This window comes from Aptenodytes forsteri, unplaced genomic scaffold (assembly GCF_000699145.1).
Source record: "Aptenodytes forsteri isolate BGI_AS27 unplaced genomic scaffold, ASM69914v1 Scaffold255, whole genome shotgun sequence".
NCBI classification, from domain to species: domain Eukaryota; kingdom Metazoa; phylum Chordata; class Aves; order Sphenisciformes; family Spheniscidae; genus Aptenodytes; species Aptenodytes forsteri.
This window is the reverse complement of record NW_008794888.1, coordinates 3,545,178-3,569,405: the sequence shown is the minus strand read 5'-3', so window position 1 is coordinate 3,569,405 and position 24,228 is coordinate 3,545,178. Positions and strand designations below refer to the sequence as shown.

The window sequence follows — 24,228 nt, the reverse complement described above, 5'->3', positions numbered from 1 at the left end:
TCTAAGGCATCTCGTACAACTGGCACTTCACCAGCAGGAGTCAGGGTTGGGTCCCTTTTGCATTAATTCCTGTGCAAATGTGTGGATTTCCCCTCTAATCTTGAAGTGTATGATAACATACTAAGACTCTAATTGGTGGTCACTCTGGGATGCTCGAGTTTAATGCTTTCTGTCAAAAATACTGTAAGTGTTCACTTAACATAACTAGTTGCAATTTAAATCAGTCCTGGGAGGGACAAGGGACTGTTGCAGCATTCTGGAAATGGCACACTTTATAATCACTCCAGTTCATCATTTGTAATAGCTGTCAGTACACACACACACAAACACGTGAATTATAACAAAGCAACTGAAGAGAGTTGCAAATAATCAGAGAATGGACAAGTTCAGAAGGTGCATTGCTCGCTACTGTATTGCCTACTGGATAGGACTTTAGCTAAGCTTGTAATACCACCTACAGCATTAAAAAGTCAAAAATATGCACATCTCTGATATTAAATTAATTGCTAGCAATTCAACTTTAAAAAGCTTGCCTAACAATAATAAGATTTTTCTCTAACAGTCTGACACCTAAAATGACTACACACTGAATTATGGGGAAGAAAACAAAAATCAGTTCAGCATCCCACATGATCTATTTGTTTTAAACAATAATGCATTCTGCTACATCTATTTTGGCACTTACTTGCTAACAGCAGCTATCTCTGTGCTGCAACCAACGTACCAAGCAGGAAAAGAGCTCCAATGTTAAGCAAATGGTGAAAGTTGTTCCTAAATTTCTTTTCTTCTCCCATCTTTGGGTTTTTTTGTACCAGGATATTTTTTTCCTTTAATCTCTTTTTTCTGTTTCCATTTCATGCTATAATTATAGCTAAGACTGGCCACAATTTAAACACTGAACTGTACTGGAATTTGGTGTAGTGCTCATATCTAACTCTTAGTTTCTTCTATCCCTAAAACACCTGAAATGGGGGAAAAAATACCTGCACATACTATATAGCCACCTCTCTGGCCAGGTTGTAGAGGAAGGATTAGAGCATCCAGGTAGAGTGATACGTAAATATGTCACAGCAGAGCCTACTGTCCAAAGACTATTATGCTTTTTTTTTTTCTTTTTGTTATTTATATTTTTACATTAGGTATCTGAATATCTACCACAGTAGCTTTTGAATAATATTTTCTAAGGCACAGTACGCAGTTTGATGCTCCTCTCCTCTTTACAGCTTTGAAAATCCCCCCTTTCCTTATTGTGAAGTGGTCAAGAGGGAGGCTGACAACAGTCTTCCCCCCCCCCCTATGATTTATATCACAATAAATGTATAATTTCTCTTCATTCCCTAAAGTCATTCCTTAATGTTAGACTTATTTCAACCTCAGGACTGCTGAATCGTATTACAGGGAGAAAATGGGTCTAAGACTGAATTGTTATCCATCTTGAGGAATTCAGTCATATATCACAAATTGTCTCCTCCCTTTCTGCTAAAAATACAAGCCGCAGTGTAAGTATTTCTTTTCCAAAGATATCTACATTATTTGTTATATTTTCCCAGAATGTTTCGTATGCACATTTCCAATTCAATCTCTTCCCTAGAGGGTTAATAATTAGCAAACTGACTTCCCCAGCTGTTTTTTTTTCACAGTGCCGTCATCCTCCTGAATTCAGTCAACATCTATCAGAAACAAAGACATCAAACAAAACATATTAGGCTTCAGTATTCTCTTGTGAAGTTTTGGCCTCCAGCCAGAAAATTTTGTTATTTTCTATGTAAGCTTTATTTTTCTTTCCCTGAGCAGCAGTTAGTATGGATCAAAAGAACCGTGGCTTTAAAATGCAATCATAAAAATAATAAACACTAGCACTGACATAGCACTGTGCACCTTAGGTTAAGTCTTGTATCTGTTTTGGGTGTCCTTGTATTTGGGAACAGGCTCCAGTGTGGGCTTTCTGGGGCTTTTTTCAGCATCCCATGAATGTTCCTCTGTCTCCAGAGGGAGACAGAAAACCTCCTAGCTGCGTTAGGGCTCTGTTTAAATACCATTTCCAGAAATATTGAAGAATGTCCATGTCAGAATTCATTTTCTTCTTTTTGGTGTTGTTATCCAAATGGATTAAACGCATCCAATTTCAAAAAGGAAATTTTAAATGATTTTATGATCCTGGTAGAACTGGGGTCAACCATTCCTGCCCTTTCTCACAGCTTATGGCTTTGCTTTGAACGTCACAGACTCTACAGTCTATCCAGCAGCTCTTGAACCAGATTTGGCCACAGACACACTCCAGCAGACCCACATGGAGCTAGGAACAGATATTTGTAAGTCTGCCAAAAGCTGCCCTGTAAGTCAGTCATATCTCGGTGCTTTGAACCAGGCAGTTGCTGTGCAGGAAGTTGCCGTTTCCACTAGCATGTTACGAAAGAGGAAGAAAGGGGAGCCTGGGACATTGCTGTCTCCTGCGCAGAAGTGAGGGCTGCTGCTTCTTCCAGCAGGCTGTCCCCACCTGGGATGCAGCTCCAGACCTGCTGAGGCAACTGGACCACCACATGTACATGACAGAAGCATCTTCAAAGTTCAGCCCAAGTAAACAGATCATCAGGCATCCCATCACCTGGGTCTGTGACTTCTCTGGGGGAAACCAAAAACAAAACCAAAGAGAGTAAAAGAAATGAAAGCAAAACAAAAGGTTTCTTTTTTGCATGTATCCTTTTATTTTTGTGCTCTTCATGTAGTAATTCTGGACCTTCACTTCCTTTACCCTGGATGTGGATTTTAGGTACCCAGGGCAGGTTGGGTGCCTGTGTCCCACTGGCTGCTGTAGTAGATGAATTGGATGATTCAGCTTTACTCGTTTCGGAACTGTCTCTTTCTATCCTAAGGCAGACCACAAATTTAGCCAGAGGTGTTTCCCATATCCCAGTTTCATGGAATTTGTGTCCACAAAGATCCTAAATTCTGGATCTTGCACACTTGTGTGGGTTGGAAGGCTAGAAGGCTAGAAGCTAGGTTTGGACTAGAAGGCAGCGGGATGATGCATCAGCAGTCCCACAAACACATACACACCAATATTTTCAGATCAGGCTTATTCATGTTTACCCAGACTGAGCTGAAAGGACCATCCAGCAGTGTTGTGAATCTACTCCCCAGCAGTGGTGGTGGATTGATTTGTTTGTTTCTAAATCACAGTTATCCAATTTAAGAGTGCACACTGCCATTGAGAGTGACCCTACCACTTACGTTGGCTGCTTATTGTTCAGCCCAGCTATTCCCATGGTTATCTATCACATATTTCCTGCTGTGGTTTCAGTCAGTTACTTCTTGTTCTAGTCTTCCCAACTAGTAGGAATAACTGATCCCTGTTCTCTTTATACTTTTGCTTTCACCAGTGATCCGCTCTTCCTTTCATCTTTCCTTCCATGAGGGTTTGGTTTGTGCTACATCAGAGCAAGTGGGCAAGCAACCCGTAAGAGCAGCTGAGACTCACCCAACTTCCACTTTACATTCTTTCAATCAGGCAAGAATGAAGCAAATTTATATGTAAATAGCAGTAGTTAAAATCCAAATCATCAACCCAGACTAGATTCTGGAAGGTCAGGGGAGGATGGATGATGAAGGACAAGATGGAGAAAGGAGCCCACATTGGCTTTCCTTCCCTCTCCTTTAACTTAACTGCACCGGCACACCCAGACACATGGTGCGTACGCTCCAGAGGTGCCATGTTCCATGGGGCAAGGCACCCAGGAGCCTGCAGTGATAAAACCAACATGTCGGCTGCATTCCTGGGTATGGTGTGTGGGGAAAAGCCACTCTGCTATTTATACTATAACTATTTTAAAGGGTAAAGTAGCTGCTGTTTCTGTAGGTATTCTATTAATCGTTTTTTTCCAGATGGAAAGCTTCCTGGGCTGTTCTATGCATTTGGACATTTACCTGAACAGTACCTTACTTTTTTTATAGCCACAGTGATGTCCCATATGTACAACTCCATATTCAATATTTGCTTTTGAAACAATATTTAAAGTAATTCAATTTGCCTCTCAACATCATTTTCATCCCACAGGACTAGCAGGACACGATATGTGGCAGCAGAAACATCACCTTCTTACCTTTTCAGAAAGAATCCTTCTGATATTCTTGACTATTAAATACCAAAAACTATAATGTCCAAGTCATGTAAGCATTTAGGTAGGTGGCAGATTTCAGATACGTAATAGGTAAGCGTGCTAGCATCAGGAGAAACTTCCCAAAAGAAACTAGTACAGATAAAGCAGAATTACGCGTAACCTGTGCTAGGACCATAACAAATGAAGCCTTCCATGACTCAGAACATTCTTTTACTTTATATTAAAAGTTTATGTACTCCAGCTCATTGGCAGAGTCCAATGTTAGGGATTCTGCTTGCATACCTGAATGAACCTGGAAGCGTCAAGCTCTGGGATGGAGTCCCAAATCCAGCGTCAGTGAAGCCACGCAGCCCAAAGCTGCTGATGAGGTAGAGTCTGTCTTTTATCAGCTCCGTGCAAGCTTGGTTTTGGCTTCCAGCAAGGGCTTTACAGGGGCTTCTCACCTACAACACACACAAAGTTTATGGCAGCAAGAAGTGGCAAAGCAGATTTAATCAGGTTATGACTGGGCTCAAAGGCCTAAGATCATGCTTTAGAGCAAATGACCTGAATAAATAGCTTCACAAGAGGAACGTACTTGATGGCATAATTTTCAGTATTCACTAAAAAAATAAAAGAAAAAATACAGAGGATTTTTTTTACAGCATAATGGAAACTTTTAATTTCTTAAGATGAACATCCATCTAAAAAAATCTGAAAAGATACAGGGATAGTTTTGTTTTTCAGATATATGGTCTGAGACACTGACCCAGCTATTGCATTCTACCAGTCAACCCAGTGGTGGTGGATGGCCTTCAAGCACCCACTGACTGCCATTAGCTGCAGGCTGGCCGCCTCCGTGGAAAGCAGGTTGTTAGTTAGGCCTTTATGTGCGTGATTCAGAGAAAGAGCCTTCCCTACTGTCCTGTGCTAGCACGCAGAGGAGAGTAACTTTTAGCCCACTATGCATTTCAAGATTTATCTTGTATCTACAAGTTTAGCTGCTGTTCTCACTGAAACTATGTTTTGAAGCATTTATTTCTGAGAACCACGGTGGAGATTTAGTCTGTAGGCTGAGGTTCAGAAAAGAGTAGGATTTGTTACAATTGGCAACAAGCCGACGAACAAAAATAAGCATCAGAAATAAAGGAAATGGTAGTAGAAGCATTTTCGCCGTTATCTAGCTGTGCACTTTTGGAAATGATTGCAGTTGAGAATCACTTTAGTGGTTATAAATTACCACGGTGTTACTCTCAAGCACTGCGGCAGGCTGGGTCTAGTACACTTCCTTAGACAATTGCAGTTGCTTTGCCACAGGAGGATTGGGAAAGTCTAGAAGAGCTGCAGTATAAGGAAACAAGATTACAAAAACTAAGACTTTGAAGTGAGGCTTTATTACGAAACGTTTCTCAATACCCTTTTTTATGGTTAAATTTCTAAGATCAGAATACAAATCACAGTCATCCTGCATAAAGACAATGGATATAGAAAGGGATCAGCAACTCTTACGCTCTGAGCAACTTACAGAATAAATTGGGAGAAGGAGAAAATAAATCTGCTTTCAACAGTGCTGTGGAATGATTACTTATGCAATGGATGTCTAAAATGTCTAATAATTTTTATTTCTATGTCTTCATTTTCATTTTCCCACATAAATTAGCAAGTAAATGCCTGCATTGATACAGTCAAGAAATAAAACATTAAAACAAATCCATTTACAGCAAAGAGACCTGGCCGGAGCATTTTCAGTGAATTACCTTTCCATCAAAGGGATCAGAACCAAAACATACCACAAGGATATATTTACTTATTTATTTAATACTCAGGAACCCAAGTGGATTTTTCCATCACTCACCAAGCAAAAGAAAAACCCACAGACCAACGTAAGGACTTGCATTATCCCATTCCGAGCATTTCAATGCATCCTATTAAAGTTGTTGAAAATGAATACTGAGACTTGGAAAGCCATCTTGTAACACAGCTTTGTAACGTTGCAGCCATGGCTAAGAACTGACACTGATATTTGCAGTCCTGCGACTTGGGAGTTCTACTGCTCATTTAATTAAACTTCAAAAGGATCCGGAGCAGATCCCTCTGATTTTTTCTCTTGCACGGCTCATTTTGTCAGCTCTGTGTGTGCCACTACCATCTACTGGCCAAACAGAGACTGACTGCGTTTCCAAGCACCAGGCTCAACCTTAATTCATACCATTTCAGGACAGCGTTAACGCCTGTGAATTTGCTCCTGACAGTTACTTACACACGAGGGCTGCATCAGATTGTGAGAGATCAGTGCTGGCCTGCAGGGGTTTAAAATCAACATTCCACTGATTACCAAAGGAAATATTATTATAGCTCCAGAAGGGGCCTCTCTGTTTTTTTTTTTTTTGAGCTGAGGATTTAGAGCCCAGTTGCTGAATATGTGCAGTTTAGCTTTTAACCAAAAAATTCTTATATATAAATGCCCTGGAGGAAGGGTATGCCACGGATTTCATTACAGTGCATTTATTATTGCAAGAGACTGAGGATGCCTGTTACTACACTAAGGGAGGGGCAAGACCATGGAAGAAAAAAGTAGGAGGCTAAATTAAACGGGAATTTATGCGATGGTGCCCTGGGAACCAGAGCTGGTCAAGTCTCGCAGAGCGTGCAAAAAGCTACTTTTTCCCTACACTCCTTCCAGACTGTACTGCACAGATTTCAAGCAGCCTCACAGCTCCTCTCTCATCATGACCCAGCCACAAAAGTGTGTGTGCGTGTGTGTGCAAAGGCAGGGGAAGGGAGGAGGATCCCTGCGCAAGGAAGGGCAGCACTGCACCCAGGAGAGGCACAGCTGGAAAGGGCTTTGCTTAGGAGTCATGCTGCCCACTTACAGCCTTGAGCCACAACCCTTCACTCTCCCCAGTCATGCTGGACATCTCCAGCATATGTATGTTCCCATTGCAGACTCCCGACCAGCTGGGATGTGACAGCTGCATCAGGCATCTCTGTCCCTCCGAGACATGCTGCAAGGACTGCTAAAGGGACCAGGAGGTAAATTTTCTCCTGGAATGCAGTCTGCAAAAATAAGCACACAGATTTTCTTTCTAAACCGTAATACCTGGTAGACAAGGTTTGTCATATGTTGGCCTGAATGTATCTGTCTCCGGTTGGGATACCCTTCCATCCCCCAGGCAAAGGAGTGGTATGAAAACATCTAACACTTGCCTTTCAGTAAACACATTCAAAGAAGCTGGCCCAGCAGAGGAAAACGCAACATTGATTTGCCTGCTCAGGCTCTGGTGAACCCAGTGCTTGGACACGGGATTTACTTAGTGCTACCATGGAGCCTACTGCGCTCCCAGGGCTGTAGGGAACGGGCAATGGGCTGGGAGAATATCCACGCATCAACACCACGCTCCTACCCATCATCCTCACTGATGGTGCTGTGGCTCCTTCCTCCTCCCAGCACCTCCTGCACACAGGTCCCAGGGCATCCTCGTCCATGCCCTGGGAAACACTGGAGCCACCACACGTGTGGAGACCGTCTGCAGTGCACAGGTCTGGGTCCAGCCATGTAGCCAGAAGGAGTGGGGTGCAAGCTGTCCCTCTCCTACCAGGATGGTCCGGTGCAAAGCCTAGGAACTGCTGTTACGAGACACTATAGCCTGGCAGCTAATTAAAGCTGGGGAAAGATTAAAAAAAATTGCAGCACAGAACATTATTATTCACACTTTAATTTTCCAGTTGAAATAACACAGTGAACCTGGCTGCCAGTATCATCATGGTCAGCAGTAAAAACATAGTCACCACATACTCTGATCAAGAGTAGTACAGGAGACCTCTGATTAAGGGAAAACAAACGAAAGCTATGGTAACAAAATCCAGAGCAAGGACTAGAAAGCAATCAACGATTACATTCTTGGGTCAATAATACCTGCAATTATAAAAGTTAAATGATGAAGGATTTAAAAATAAATATTTAAGGGTCTGTTCCCTCAAAATCATTTCAAAGTATGAAGAAAACACTGCTTGAACTATTTTTCCCTTAGTGCAAGATCATCTACATCAGAGTCAATGTTAATCAACGATCACTATTTTGAGGTTAGGGTTATTTATTATACCTTCAAATATATTTAAATGATTACAACATACCTCAAGGAAAATTGATAAAATGCCTATGTCAAGTTTTGTGAAAAAAAAATATGCAACCTCATTAACCACATGAAAATCTGTCAAGAGTCTGCATAACTAGGTAACAGCACTGCAGCCTGATAAATACATGTCCTCGGAGACAACACAGCTTACTCTCGCAAACAAAAATCATCCTGCAAGCCACTCTGCTTGCTGTAAGGCGGCAGCAATTACACTTGCCAATGAATGTGATGAAGGGGATTTGTTGGTTTAAGTTTGTCCAACTGTAGTTTAAATAGGTGAAATTCTCATGGGGAAGGGAGAGATGGTCAAAACCTTTTTTCTTCTTTTTTTTTTTTTTGTGGTAAAGAAGCTATCACAGTTCATACATATAAACAGCAGATGATCTGGCAATTGTACTGAAAAGTTGCAGTCCACAAACTCTAATAGTGGACATCACACAAAAACAGTCCCATAGATAAATCTACAGGACTAAAAACAAGCTTTAAAAACATTACTGAAGACTAATGTATGGGGTCAAACCATTAGACAAAATATAGACAGAAAAGTTATTTATATTTTATATGATGGAAAAATCTCAGATTAAGAACTTGTGATAGCTACACCCACAGAAGTTACTGAAAACAGTAAGTTGAAGATGATATTGGGCTCAAACCCATCTGCAGCCTCTTTGACAACATTTTTGAACGGTTCTGTAAAACAGCACAGAAATATTCTATGTACTAAATAATTTTTAAAAATAGCCCTATACATAATTATGGCACAAACAGACAATTTTTGCAATGTTTCTAGAATTGGCCATGTGAAATCTAACTAAAAGGCAGTCATACATTCCTGTGCGTGTGCACAAATACTATGTAAAAACATTTCAGTTGGCCTTAGCTGCTTGCTTAATCCTCAGGAACGTATGTGCATCTTAGGGCTCTTGCAAAATTGTTAGAATGAGTCATCTTAAAACAAACAAACCAACAAACCCAACAATAAACGCAGCCCTTTGCAGCAGCTTTTACTGAAGGCACAGTAAATCCATTCTGAAGTAACTCATCATGACTAACCATTTGTTTTTCCATGCTGCAATAAAAATAAAAAATAAAATCCCCCCAAACCTTCTGAGTATTTTCAGAGACGTGGCTGGAGGACTGGTTAGGGTGGAGGGAGTCCCACGGAGAGTAAGCGTTGCTGTCCTGGGCTGCTGTAACTGAGGTAGTGCAGAGACCTGAGCTGGGTCCTTCACAACCATCAGCCTGCAGAACAACTGGTCAGTGAAATTTATCTCCTTCGTTAGCACCTTAGTATGAACACTGAAAGTGAGAAGCGTCCTTCTGAGTGTCTGCTACATGGGTTATAGGACTATAGCACCTGTTGGGAACAGCAATGTGGCTCCCCCATGTATCGTCCTTAGCTTTTGAGAGCAGGGTCTCAGAAGAGCGTACATGAATACTGCTTGCAGAAATACTGTAGGTGAACAGTAAAGCAATTTATTACCATAACTTCAGCAAGATTTATAACAGTTTTTTCTCTTCAAACAGATATTGCCCAAAAATGTCTTTAAAAGAGGTTGATGGGATTCAATTTCTGAAATAAGCTAGGTGAGAGATCACATAGTTAAATCTTTAACAGGACGCTGGACGCATCTCAAATGAATATATTAACTTCAGGATGACAAAGTCCGTATGCCATTATATCTCTAGACTAATTTATTTTATAACACGAGCCATCATGGGCCAAACTACCAGAACTCTGGCACTCCCAAGTCAAAAGTGACTTCCTCTCTCTGCAAGCTTGGAAATCCACCTGGCAAGAATCCACTGTCTGAAAAATAACTGTTCATTTTGCAGAAGGAATGGCTATTAAGAAAAAAAATCTGCCCCATAATCCTTGGAATATGTTTCAGAGTTCCTAAATTCAAGGCCAAATTTTAATGCTGGCTCATGAACAGATTCTGCGACATATAAAAACAAAACACAAAAGCCCAAACGTTCCCGAAGGAAAAAGTTGCATGAAAATGCCCGCTGCTCTGGGGCCTTGGACATGACTGCTTCACATGAGCGGTTGGAGGTTTATGGTGTATTTTCAGTTCCTGGCTTGTCCCAAAGGAGCCAATTTCTCCACGGTTCTGCCGTGCATCCTCACCTCATCCTGCCACAAAGCAAAAGTGCTCCAAGGTAGGGAGCCCCTACGGCGTTCATACCAATGGCTGCCAGGGTTTCTCTGGATATGGGTACCCCGGGGGACTCCCGAGAAGGAGAATACCGCTGTAGATTGTACAGTTTCACATGGAAGATGTGATCACTTGCTGCTTCTGATCGATTAGTTGTCGCTTCTCTCAAAATCAGAAATGAGGATGCTTTCTTCCAAAGCAGGAACGTCAGCGTTGATCTGTGGCAAATAGGCGTTTCTGACCCACAGTATCCTGCGGAAGAGTCGGTTATTCTGTTTGTACAGGCACCACAGAAAAAGGGAAATGGCAGCCAGCATCACCAACGTCACGAGAACAGCCAGAGCTGCAAGCCCACGGTATGATGCTGAAAGGGAAGGACAGAAATTGCTATTAAGCAAATATAGTTATAATTAGCTATAATTCTAAATATAAATATATACATGTTTTATGGAAAACATATTATTACCCCTTATATGTCACACATTTTAAATTACAGGTTTAACAGTGAAAAATGTTACCTCACAAAATATCAGCTCAAAATGTGTTATTACTCCTTATGAAAAAATATTAAGAAAGTACAGAAGAAACTTACAGTTTTCAGAGGGTTCTGTTGCATTGATATCTGAAATAGAATCCAGAACAGTCATAAAATTAGCCATAGAACTAACAGAAGTTATTATACATATTCATGGTAAAACTGATACTGAGAAGGCAATCTACCTAAAACCGTACAAGAGCAGGCTGTTCTTCAACTTTACTTATGTCACTGGGATTCCAACTGGCCAAGTTAAACATGACCTAATCTGTTATCTAAAACCCCTTAAATTTGGCGGAATATATTAATTGACATTTATGCAAGGATGAGCAGCAGCATTTACCCACTTTTTAAAGTGCAAATGCATGAGCAGATCTGTGCAGCGGTAGATTAATCTAGCGACTTGGGCATTTTGGGTGGGCTCTCAAAACACTTCAGCTCTCTCACAGACCCACATTCCTACTGATGTGGTGTCTGTGTAGCTCTTCTGGGCTGCGCCTGCCCATCCTATGGGGTCTGTGGAGGTCAGCCTGATGATCTGCCATACGAGAAAAGGCTAGGAGAAGTGGGTTTGTTCAGCCTTGAGATAAGAAGGCTTAGGGGAGACCTTATCACCATGTTCCAGTATTTAAAGGGTGGCTACAAAGAAGATGGAGACTCCCTCACAATGAGAACAATCAGCCATTGGAATAATCTCCCCAGGGAAGTGGTGGATTCCCCAACACTGGACACTTTTAAGATTTGGCTGGACAGGGTGCTGGGGCATCCTGTCTAGACCGTGCTTTTGCCAAGAAAGGTTGGACCAGATGATCCTTGAGGTCCCTTCCAACCTGGTATTCTATGATTCTCTGCACATGGCTCACCCATACAGCAGAAAGTCTACTGCAAGTCGGCAATAACACAACAGCTGCCCAGGTTCCACGACAGGAGGTTACCCTGGCTGGCTGGGTTTTTTACAGGTGTTTTTTCTAATACCAAGGGATAGAATTATTTAAATGAAAACTAAGAGCGAGTAAGCAAGCGACAAGGAACACGTAAAACAATGGTTAAAAGGACATAATTGCTTTCTTGTATGGAAGAACATACCTGCATCCATTTTACATACAAATCCCTTTTTTTCTCTGCATGGAGATAACTGCCAGACTCCATCTGTGGTCCTCAGGCTGATACAGAAATTCCCTTTGAGATGATCAAATTCAGGCTCCCTGATGCCCCAGTTAGAATAATTTAAGGGAGAGCCATCAAACCAGGAGATTGTCTCATCTAAGGGCAGAAGTTGAACATACCTGCATCCATTTTACATACAAATCCCTTTTTTTCTCTGCATGGAGATAACTGCCAGACTCCATCTGTGGTCCTCAGGCTGATACAGAAATTCCCTTTGAGATGATCAAATTCAGGCTCCCTGATGCCCCAGTTAGAATAATTTAAGGGAGAGCCATCAAACCAGGAGATTGTCTCATCTAAGGGCAGAAGTTATAAATCATTATAAAACATCATAGTGTTTTGATAATTATCTCTCTTTCAGTTGGACTTACCCTCACGTAAATAAATACTGAATTAAAGAATGCCAGGGTTTTGTCTGGCCACTATATTACTTTCTTTTTTTTAAGGATTTAAAAATATCCTATGTAGTTGACACAGAAGACAGCCTGTAGTGCTTCTTTAAGAAGAAAATAAAGGCATTCACATACATGCAGACATACTCAGTATTCAGAATACTAATAAGTAATGATTAGAGAAAGCTTGACTGGTTTTACTACATCATAAACAAGTAATAGGCAGCGAAAAAAATCTCAAAAGATAACAGCGTTTTAGAAGATGGTTACACCAGCGTTCAAATAAAAACCAAACCAAAAACCAAACCAGATTCTTACATGCAGTTCTCTTCCACCCAAAACTTACTGTCTGTAACAAGCAGGATGTTCAACCAAACCATTTGCACAGAATAACCAAAACTGTGCAATTCTTCCAGAATGAAAGCATTTTCATCTTCATTTTGAATAGTTAGGAGATTTGATCCTACAGATTAAACACAGAACAAATTTTCAAACAATCCATGCCATTAAAATGTAACATTGCATTTCAAAAACTTAATATTATGAGCCTTAATTGAAAAGTTTAAAAAGTCTGGTTATGTGTTATAAGTTCTTAAATTTGCAGTTAATATGAAAATTCTCAGGCTGATATAAACCTGTTCTCACATGGTTTTAAAACAAGTTTGAAGGGAAAGAAATGCATTTTCTGTGTTATTCCAGAAATCAATATTTTCACATGGAAAGGAACATTTTTTTTCAAGTATGTTGCCTCCAATTTCATAGTTGGCTTATGAGCTCCACTATCGTTATCTTGAACTAGAGAAAACACATGCCATAGTTTCAGTCATCTCAGAGAATATATATATTTTTTAAGATATCAGAATGACATTTTGTAGCTACAAAATAATCACTTACCTTGATTTTTACAGACTTCATGCGCAGTATCAACACTTGTGCCCTGAAGAACTGTGGAAAAGCTGTAGCAACTGTTTTTGAATTTGATCCAGGGAACAGTTTTTTCTGAACATAAGCCTTTATAGGCAGTGAGTTTCTTTTCTGTGATAAAAATAACAGCACAGCTTTATTGGCACAACAACATACACATTAATATAACATTCCACACGCTGTTTTGGAGTAATGCTAATAAGCATGTTATTGCGTTACGCCTCTATTTTTCAAAGTGAAAATCTAGTGGTTGTATATATTTGTATTAGAACAGTAAAGCTCGTTTTGTATCTGACCAAAAACTTTGCCGGATTGCAACAGCAGTATCAGGACAATCTAACCGATACTGATGCGCATGGGGAGTTATGAGCAAACTACGGGCACATCAGAGCACTCCAGGCTGCCCAGCATCTCCCAGAGGGCTGAGGATTTCCAAGGGCTGCAGAGCTTCTTTCCACTAAGCCGACAAGATACCTTCATGCCAAGCACCAGGGCACAGAGGAGAGTCTCCCATCGCTAAGCAGCAGCCAGCCTCTCCGGCGTGCAACGTGCTGCAGCAGAGTCCCTCTGACTCAGGGCAACTCTACAAGCTCACTTTGCGATACCCAGCATCACTTTTTGGCAGTGCTGTAGATTCAGCTGTGTCACCTATGGTCTCACATGTGTCCTACTTTGCTACAAAACACAACTTTTAAAAATTAAGTAAACCTTAGGCTATATATGATTACATAACTTGGCAAAGAAATGAGAAAATTAGTCAGCTCACTACAAAAACCACGTTAGAGAGTAATTTTTGTCTTGGAGGATTCCAAACCAGCTTTCTTCTCAACAGATCCAAAAGCTGTAATAAGCTGTAGGTGAACCCCTGGTGATCAGTACCACCAAACAAGAACTATTTTGAGAACTGGATGCTGCCAAAGACTCTGCAGTCCTGGACTGAATGGAGTTCCAGACCTGAATTCTGGATTCAAATGAAGTCCAGGTAATTGACAGATTGTTGCAGGAAACGCGACGTATTTTAGGACACAGGAAAATATTCTTATCTTTATTAAAAAAAAAAGTTGCCAGATCTTTTATATGCAATCAGTGAAGATGTGACGCTAATGTTTCACTTCACTCTAAATGCTTCCCTTCTCCCATCCCGCAGTTAATTGCGGCAAACTGAATTTATTTCCCTTTGAGCTAGGTTATTAGCAATCATCATTTTTCACAGATAATATAGTGTTCACTGAAGAGACAGAGTAAGTAATTTTCCTATTTCTTTTCTATTATGAAAGTTCTCTTTCCATTCTCCTACGGACCAGACCTGATGGCCAATATTTTATGGGGAAAGAATGGTTTCACAAAAAGGAGATACAGCAAGGAAATGCCAGAAATCTATTTCAATTTTGAATAATACTATCATCATTGCTTAACCTCAAACCAACTGATTTCCTTTCATATACTTCCACTGTCAATACACACATTTGCAGCTGCAAAGATTCAATAAAAAACTTAACTCTGACTTACTAGGTGGCACGTGGCAAACTGCTCCTTGCAGAAGTCGTTCGCAGTTAGCACTTTTCCAGTGCCCCGAAGTATCAATGTAAACACAGCTGCCAAAGGCCTGGGACTCGTCGTCTTCCCAGAAGGTAAACAAAGACCTAGTCCCATCCGACCATTCAAAGTTAAGCCCGTTCTGCCAAAACAAATTTCAGATTATCTTTCTGATATGCTTTAGCACCATACAAGTTCATCTTCTTCTGGTGGCATCCTCACCAGGTATTACAGAATGCCTTTTACTTTTCCGGTCTGGGTAGATCCAGAAGGATCTACAAGGCAAATCCAAGGATCTTACTTACTCTCCCGACTTACTTCTGGGAGACCACAAACTACATCTAACCTGCTGTTTTCAGCAAGTGGTTATTTGGGCAATTCAGCAACTAAAAATGAAACAACATAATTTCAATGTTGACACTACAAGAGATTTTTTGTGTGGTTTTAAATGTTTTCCATGGCTTTTAGCTTTCAGTAGTCATTGCACCAAAATGGCTCTCGTTAGATTTATACGTTACGTTGCAAAAAAATGGTTAGGGCTCAAGCTTTCCAGGGTTTCATTTCCAGATGCAAACTTCCTGTTACTTGAAATGAGTGACACAGCTCACTGGCTTGTTACTGGAAAAACTCCTTTGCAGCATCATATTCATAGCCAGGGAATCCACTACGTACATCCGAAGTGAACAGCCCGATCCAGTGGTTGTATCCCAGCCGATTCACAATGACCGTGAGGAAAGCTTGGTGATACTGGTCTGTGATGCTGACCAACTCCGCACCATTTGCCATGCAGGTTTTTAAAGCTGAGGACCATGTAAAATTCCCACGTATTAGTTTATACGTTCTGTTTCCATATTCTAAAGTATCTGGCACAGGGTACATTTCAGATGCATTGATGACATGTCTGGATGTGTCTGTTAGAAAGAAAGGATTTATTTATTTTTTTAAACAGAGCTTGAACATAGGAGAGCAGCTCCTAAAAATCAGAACTATCCTTAAAAACAAATCTAAAAATTGCAAATTCCTTGGTTTCAGGAAGGCAGTGTGAACTTTAAAAAGACGGTAACTACTAGAACAGTATCTTAAATTCCACCACAGCACAAAACTCATCACAGGAGTGAATGAGTTTAATGTATAACAAAACCAAAAGAAAACCTGGATGGAGTTAATTCCACTGACTGGATCTTTGAAGGTCAGTAAGAAATCACCTGGGATCTGGGCATATCCCAAACGTCCAATAGCAGTGGGCTGCAGAGTGCTCTTACCCCAGATACCTTGCATGTAATTTAGATTGCCTCTTTTTTTGACCCATTATTTTTAGTAATTTCCAAGATCAGTTTACAGCACAAAGTCTGGCCTCACAAATAATTGTAGTGGCACAACTGAGGGGATGACAAACTGTGGCTCATGGTAGAAGTAGGTGCTTGGGAGCTTCTTGAGCTCATCTTTACTATCCATGAGCCAATGTAGGGAAGATCACTGCACTGGCACTTAAAGAGAAATCCTCTGTGCATGGAGACTTAAATCTTTTTGATGATAAACTAACGCAGCAACATCCAAAAAAATGAAAGGAAGAAGACGACTTTTTAGATTTAAGAAATAAACAGTCTCCCATGAGAAAGAAATCAGGAGACAGAGATCATCTCCACACCAGCCCAGTCTGTGATGCTGCCATCCTCGCTTTTCTACAGGAGGCAAATGCCTTTGCTAATGTGTACGAATGCCCACAGTATACTTTAAACAAGACTATTAAAATAAAGCAATGCCTCAGTTTTAATCCCATTTGTCAGTTTGGATTAATTACTTCTGTCTGGAAAACTTCTCTGCGATTACAAAATGAAGTGGTTGCATTGCTATGAGGTGGAATGTTTTTAGACTTGGTTCCCTTTATGGCTAAGAGAGGAGGAGTGCTAACAAGCATCTTAAAATAGTAAATTAATTTATTATTTGTCATCCACAAATCATTTAAAATTAGAAATTTCTAAGCAAGAAAAAGTTCTGCTCTTGAGCTAACTAAAGCACTCTATTTTGTTCCAGCTTTCAGTGCGTGTCACTGCTTAAATAAAGAAAAGGCAGGAAAAGCAGTAAAATGCTGACACAATCCTAACTCAAGCATCACTAAGAGATCAGAGCCGAGTTCAGATCTCCTGCTGGTTTATTTCATTTTAGTCTCCTACAGAAAAGAATTCAAAAAAGGGGAGACAGGATGTGGACAGGATGGCAGAAGCAAAGCACCAGCTCATCTTTCCAGGAATTGACACATTTGTTTGGACATTTGAGGAAATTTAGCAGTTCACTACTGCCAGCAAGAGGCTGTCTCACTTCTCCCTTGCTTCTCTGCTCTTCCAGCTGCAGATTCCCATGCGCAGGTCTGGTGTTTGCCTGACCCTGCACTGAGCTGATGCAGCCTGGAAAAGCTGCACAAAATGACATCAGTTGGGGTTGGGGGGGAGGGAGGAGAAAAAAAAAAAAGAGACAGGAAAGTTTTCTGCTGAATTAGCAAGCTGAACTGCCTGAAGGTTTGGGAGAGTGCCATGGGTGTCACATGGGGATGGCAGGACTGGTCCCTTCACCCCCAGGAGCACTCTGCTGCGCATGGGGCAGGTGGGCAGCACTGAGCCTGGGGCATGGCATGTGTCCCCCATCCCCACCACGCTTCAGCCAGGGCCCATGGGCCACACTCACATTCACCCAGCCGGGAAATGTGGGGAGGGTCCTGAGCACCCAGTGCAGCCCCAATCCCCCCCGGGCGCCCTGCAGCCTGGCTGCCCTAAGGCAACAGCTTTCCTTCCTGCCTTTTAAGGCCTCTTCCATCTGTCTGAAGCGGCAGCAAGGGGTTAAAATACAAATGTTCAGGAAGTAAACGAAACAAAACAGCAGGAAAATGCATTTATTTATTTTTTCTACACTGCGTGCAGGATTACTCCAGCACTCCCCGCAACTGTAGTTCGTAATAAATGATGTTAAATACAGCTACGGTTTGCTAGAGCCACATGTGAGCACTGCCCAAAGCTTATATTTGTTTATTCTACTTCTCCACTCACCCTCCCTCACCTCCTAGGCAGCCAGCAGGAGAGGACTGTCTCTTTAGACCCAGGGCTTAACTAAGAGGTGATATATGAAGTTGAGCCATACAAAACCACCCCCGCAGTAAGTTCAGCACCCAAGGACACTCCTTACAGGCTCAGATTACAGCCCTCCCTTTGCCTTAGGGTTAATAATTTGCTGCTGGTCTATTTTGGTAACACGCTCTGGCAGCTTCCCGCTGGCGGAGCTGCAGCAGCCCCTGGGACGGGGCTCAAAGCTGCCCGAGCGCCCTGGGGACGCCCACGGCTCCCGCTCCGAGAGGCAACGCTGGAAACGTGGCTTGAGGAAACCAAACAACGTGTGTTCCCCGCAAAAGCTCTGTGCTTCTGGCAGGTGAACATTATGGTAACAGACTTAGAGAAGCGTGAAAAGAAAAGCCAAGCTCTATTTGATCGGCCAATCGGTCCGCACTGTTCACAGAAATGCATTTTCTAGAGTCTTTTCTGATCTAATATTGCAAGTCCCACCCCTAAAAAAAATTTTTTTAAGAAATAGCATATTTTCATCAAAATTGCCCTCAGTTTTGCCTTTCATAATTTCATGCTGTTACTCTGCTTGCCATGACAGAGAACATGAAATTTCATCTCTATTCCTGAATCTAAGATACGCAACATAAAGCTCAAAGTTGGGAAGAAATTTTAGTAACAAAACGTTTTTTTAGAAATTACTTCTACATCACACCTATTGATTTATTAAATAGTGTAGAGCTAGTCTGTCTAAATATCAGAGCAGAACTATCTTAGAAATCTTTTATGTTCCTGGTTTTATAGACACCTATAACAAGCTGCTTCTAGATGAAAATGAAGTAAGATGAATTCAATACAGTATGAAAAGAGAACAGAAGCAAAGCAAAACAAAACCTTACCCTGAGTCTTTTGGCAGACAAACCCATAATTTTTCTGACAGTTTTCTAAGTACCATTTTCCCGTAAAATAAAAATTAGGGTTATTTGATACCAATGTACATAGCGGAAGTTGTTCTTGAATGTTTGCACTGTTGTAACGCTGTCTCTGCAATCAACATAGAACCTTATATTAATTAAAAAGAGACACTGTGTAAAAACAATGCGTAATTATTACATTAAATTTAGAAGAATAATTATCTGAAAGACACTATTATAAATATTTATGTAGAACAATGAACACTCCCATAAATACAATTTGAAACAATAACCTCATAATAAAAAAGTCACCAGCTTTCACTGAACAAACTAAAATGCTAAGCCCAATATGGACTAATGTGGTGTAAAACAATATATTAAAATATGAAATTCATAATCTTATTCCTAAACCTTGCTCAGACCCAGCATATGATACTAACCGTATAATTCAAACTTTGGTGCTTAAAAGCAATTGCCAGAGAATGTGACTATAGCCACAAATTACGTAAATAACTGTCTCGATAGTGCCTTTTTCGCTACCTCTAGTTATGCCCATAAATCTGTGCCCACAGTTCTCTGAAGTTGCAAAAATTAGGAGAAGACTAAGTTGCTGTAACAAGTTAGGCCCTGTCTTTGCGGCAGTTATGATTTTTATGGATAAAACAAGTTCTCACTGTCCTTAAACCCTCTGGAAATACTCACATCCACTACTTCAACCGGAGACCAGTTGGAATACATCGGAGGATTTTCATTCACCCATTTTTCGTAATCGTCACTCTGGAAACCTATCCAAACACTAGTTTTCCGTCCAAATAGATTCATTGTTATGAAAGCTGGAAAATGAAACAGGAATAAAATATAATTAACTGGTAACCATTTAGGGATAGATGAAGTCTCTTCCAACACACTAAAGCACTGAAAAATTTAATTACTAATCAATGACATTACATAGTTACTAGAAAGTAAGAACATGAGCGGCATTTCAGTGTCCTCTAACTATAAATTCAGTTAAACTCATTAACTTCAGCTGGGTTAGGATCTAGTCCATTAACTAATAAGTCTTCCAGAAATGTTCGCAGCAGCTTGAACTTCAGTATTAGTTCAGGGTACTGTCCCACTGAAAAAGCTTTTCTCAGTTTTAGTTGAAAATAAGACTTCTCAACTGAAGATAGCCAGTGAGATTCCTCCCACCTCCAAATAAGTGGTTTTACAATGTATGAAATTCAACCACAGATTTTTATGAATAGGGATTATAAATATTTCTGAATGTGCTGGCATTTATTTCTCTGACAGTTCCAGCCTAGCACTATGCTTATGTGCTATTACTATAGATCAGATTTTAAGTACTATCAAAGGATAAAAACAAGATAGCTTTTATAACAGTGTGATGTTGCATTCATAAGGTAGGAATTTTACATAGCAAATTTTGAAATGGATATTCCATTATTTTTTTGTATTTCTAATGCATGGTAGTAAGCACAAAAGAAATTATAATTACTCCTCAAAACGTACCTGTCATATAGCTCAGTGGATATTTGAATCTTTACATTTTGGGAAACTGGGAAAGAGAAACACTAATTTGTTTAAAGCAATGGAACCATGAGTAGGATCTGAGCGATCTTTTTTCCTAAATCTGTATCCAAGATGAAACTTTACTACAGCATCCTAACGAAGATGAAATTTAATGTATTTAATAATAGTTTCAGTACTCTACCTTGTTCCAGTTCATCCTCGAGGGAAGCGAGTGACCCATCATAGCTACTGCAGAACTCTTGTGCAGAGTACCAGTTTCTCAGATGCTCTGGATCCTTTGGAATTTGTATCAGAAAGCACTGAAAAAAAAAAAAAAAAAAAAAAGGCTGGGTTTTTTCCTCCACTTTAAAAACTATCAGTCACTAAGAGTGATCACTAAAACATTTCACACGCTGTTACTGAAAACTAAATATTTCATTAGTTTCTGTCCTGCAATGGACCTCTCCAACATGCTTGCTATCAGTTTTCAGCTGCGATCAGGCTTGGATTCAAATCAGTTGTTTAAAGGCAAACACAGTCTGGGCTAAATTTATCCCTGTAGTCACTACAGTTTAGCACTGGGATAAATCCAGCCACCTCAATGCATGTTGCTATTACAGAACGTATGTATTTAAGAGAAGCCTGATGAAATAGTTGCCTTTCGACCTTCAACTGCGAATAGCCTTTGGTTTATAATTATCTTTGATGAACCTTATTTGAAACAGCATCTTTCGGAGAATGACAGCAGTTAGGGACCGTTTAGTACAACAAGGGGTCAGAGATCTGTTTTGAGACCACACAAGACTCTTGGAATTGTCGTAAGTGGAAAAGAAGATGGAACAGGCTTTTTACAGCAAAAGCACAAACACACTTAGATATCTTTTGCATAGATGAGTATTCATCTCCTTCAACTAAAGTAAAATTTTTGACACCTTATTAAGACAACTTCTGTGTGCAAAGCTACTTAATAGCTGTAAACCTTTGTATCACTGTCAGTAGTTATAAACCTAAGGGCCTTGCTTTCAAAAAGGAAGATAATGTTCAAATATTGAATAATCCTTAAGAAGTCCAATTTCTGTCATAAATATAGAAGGCATTTTGAATAATTAAACAGCAAAAAAAAATGTTTTACTTTGAATCCAAAGTGCAACCAGCCTTTGGGACATATTCCTTGTTGGTTCTGGTCTTTTGGAATCTCTTTCTCTATTTTCCATGCTAATTTACGTTTACAAATACAGGGAAGAGAGACAGTACAGTTTTCATCACCCCAGAGTCCTGTGTAAAAAGAAAAATCACAGTTCAATATTGGCTTGAGAATTGGAAAGGTTTTTTTTCTTAGCTAGCTTAGATATTGTTAAGAAGGGTATCCGTTAGTGGTTGAGTAAGACAAGATTCTTAGTTAAATACATTTGGACATACTGCATTACAGTGGATTTGATGGTCCATGGGGCTCATACTGTTATTCCCAGTTTGGTTTTATTAAGTTAAACCAATTCCTCTGCACTGAATCACATAACATATGCCTATATCATCATGTATTTAAAAAAATATTAGTTATGCAAAAAAAAAAAGGAAAGGTATAGAAATTGTGCCTTCCAGATAAAATAGTTTGACTTCCTTACATTGAAAATTTTTGGCAAGATGCAGGTACTGACATAAAACGCTGACCCGCTTAGGAGGAAAATACATTTTTCAGTGGAACACAGCGCACTCAACAAGCTGCTGACCAGCTCCCATCTGCTGGCCAGCTGAGGGGGGAGGGTGGGCGTCTCTTCCTTTTATCCGATACTAACTATAGTAACGCCAAACTCAAGCACTCGAAAGTCATGAACCAAAACCCCGAGATTGTGTGTGAAAAAAAGAAGGTTTTACATTTTTTCAGTTTTGGCTTTTGAGGCTGAGATTACAAGAGTGCAACTGGATTAATTTTTTTCAGCCCTTCTCACAAATACAAAGCTGGATATTTTTTCTTTCCATGGAACCTCACAGTTTACTATGACTTGCAGATCTTCTGAAAACAGAGACTGTGAGATGACAGAAATCACTGGAATCAGCAGCACTGTAACTTTCTTTATTACTGTAGCAAAATATAGAGCTATGTGATGATGTAAAGGCTAGCAGCAAAACCATGGTACCCCAAAACCCCCCAGCAGATTGGCTATGGGATGAAAAATAAGCTAGAAACCTGAGTATTTAAAGTTGTGTGCTGATAGGAAAACAGTTTAGAAACGTAGGAAAAAATTATTGCTCGTCCATCTGGCTCATTTGGTTATGAGAAAACTGACTGTGAAAACCAGGAATGCATTAACATTTTTGCTGTGCCACATAACAGATTCTTAAAACTAAAGATTCAGTATCACTGGAATGTTTATATTTTGACATTAGAGTACTGGAACTATTAAATCCTATAACCTAGTCTCTGAGCATATTAATGATATTTTAATAGTCTTTTCTTAACCATAAAAGCAGTTATGCAAATTATAACCATGGGACAGGACTACGTAGTACAGGACCATGTAATATGGATTGCATTTCTTGAGAGCAATTAAAATATAACCCCTTTGGCCAACAACAGAATCAAGTCAGAACTCCTGCAACAAAAGGAAATAAAAAATAAACCTGTTTGTGATGAAATGAAGCCACATCTTTTCCCTGGTTTCTGCGGATCTCTCTCCCTCCCTCCATTCCAGTTCTGGTATGTTACTCGTGATTCATCTCTCCAGCTGCACAGAAACGTTAAGAGCGTAGTTACACTTTCCTATCCTTACCTAAAAATACAACCTCCATTAAAAGTGTTTGTAAGCAGATACAGGGTAGAAAATGCCCCTTTATTAACTAAGCTTTAAAAAACCTGACAACCACAGGGTTGATATTCATGACTTTGGCTTGTATCTTTTATACACTTCCTGGAAGAAATACTGTAACATGGAGATAAATTAAGGGTAACATATTCTGAATGATATTTACATGAGAACTGAAGTTGTCTCTTGAATATCCCACTCAGTCATCAAACCGTTTTAGTTCATCAGACTGAACGGCAGCCTGTAAACAGAGCAGCTGAAGTGTAGGTATTCTTACCGAAATTCATCGCTGAGGCTTTCTGCGTGCAATCCAATCCACCAGTGAACATCACTATTCGATAGCTATGAAAAAAGAATGTTTTGCCATATGTTTAACTGTTGTTGCCCTCTTATTAAAGCATTAACAAACCCCTAAAATCAGGCTCTGTTTGTATTCAGATGAATAGCATCTCCATTGGGTTCCAATGGGAAGAACAGGTGCTAAATCCTGCCCTTGGTAATTTATGTCACTTCAGTAAGGTTATTCATGTAAGTAGAGCATGATTTAGCCCCCAGTTTCCACTGGATTGCTTATGTATCTTCTGTAAATTAGGAATTTACAATTTTAGGAATTTACAGCCTATCTGGTTTGAAAAGGACTGTAGTCTTAGGCCAGAATTTGTTTTTCCCCAACTCCTAAAAATAAGACAATAGCAGATACTTCCTTTTAGCATTAATAGACTGCTGGTCCTTAATGTTTCCAAAATGTTTTCTATGAACATTTACTGACTTCCTGTAGCTCATACAAGAGATTCCTAGAGAAGCTTTCCAGACTGATTGTTGTTCTCATGAAAGGGTCTAGACCTCCACTCCTAAAAGGCAAAGCATTATGGAAAAGTCACAGAAATAATGTAATTCAAACAGCCATTTATTGCTGTGCTGACTTGATTCTGCCTTCAACTATGAACAGTCTTGTCCTGGTTTCGGCAGGGATAGAGTTAATTTCCTTCCTAGTAGCTGGTACAG

The 24,228-nt window shown here is 40.1% G+C and overlaps 2 protein-coding genes across 2 annotated transcripts in view; both read right to left on the bottom strand.

Annotated features, from left to right (window-relative positions):
• LY75 (lymphocyte antigen 75) overlaps positions 1–7,583 on the bottom strand; it is a 66,610-nt gene extending 59,027 nt beyond the window's left edge. The window contains exons 1-3 of the mRNA XM_009275004.2: positions 7,365–7,583; positions 4,401–4,561; positions 2,753–2,868 (exon numbers count right to left, since the gene is read on the bottom strand). Of these exons, the coding sequence (XP_009273279.1) occupies positions 2,753–2,868; positions 4,401–4,561; positions 7,365–7,583 (496 nt within the window). The remainder of the gene's footprint in view (positions 1–2,752; positions 2,869–4,400; positions 4,562–7,364) is intronic.
• A 2,725-nt stretch (positions 7,584–10,308) lies between these two features.
• The window catches only part of PLA2R1 (phospholipase A2 receptor 1), a 39,154-nt gene continuing 25,234 nt past the window's right edge, over positions 10,309–24,228 (bottom strand). The window contains exons 17-29 of the mRNA XM_009274914.2: positions 23,501–23,565; positions 23,042–23,145; positions 21,555–21,697; positions 20,625–20,742; positions 19,613–19,743; positions 18,896–19,040; positions 15,619–15,857; positions 14,920–15,088; positions 13,381–13,521; positions 12,833–12,949; positions 12,214–12,390; positions 10,985–11,014; positions 10,309–10,756 (exon numbers count right to left, since the gene is read on the bottom strand). Of these exons, the coding sequence (XP_009273189.1) occupies positions 10,542–10,756; positions 10,985–11,014; positions 12,214–12,390; positions 12,833–12,949; positions 13,381–13,521; positions 14,920–15,088; positions 15,619–15,857; positions 18,896–19,040; positions 19,613–19,743; positions 20,625–20,742; positions 21,555–21,697; positions 23,042–23,145; positions 23,501–23,565 (1,794 nt within the window). The 3' untranslated portion in view covers positions 10,309–10,541. The remainder of the gene's footprint in view (positions 10,757–10,984; positions 11,015–12,213; positions 12,391–12,832; positions 12,950–13,380; positions 13,522–14,919; positions 15,089–15,618; positions 15,858–18,895; positions 19,041–19,612; positions 19,744–20,624; positions 20,743–21,554; positions 21,698–23,041; positions 23,146–23,500; positions 23,566–24,228) is intronic.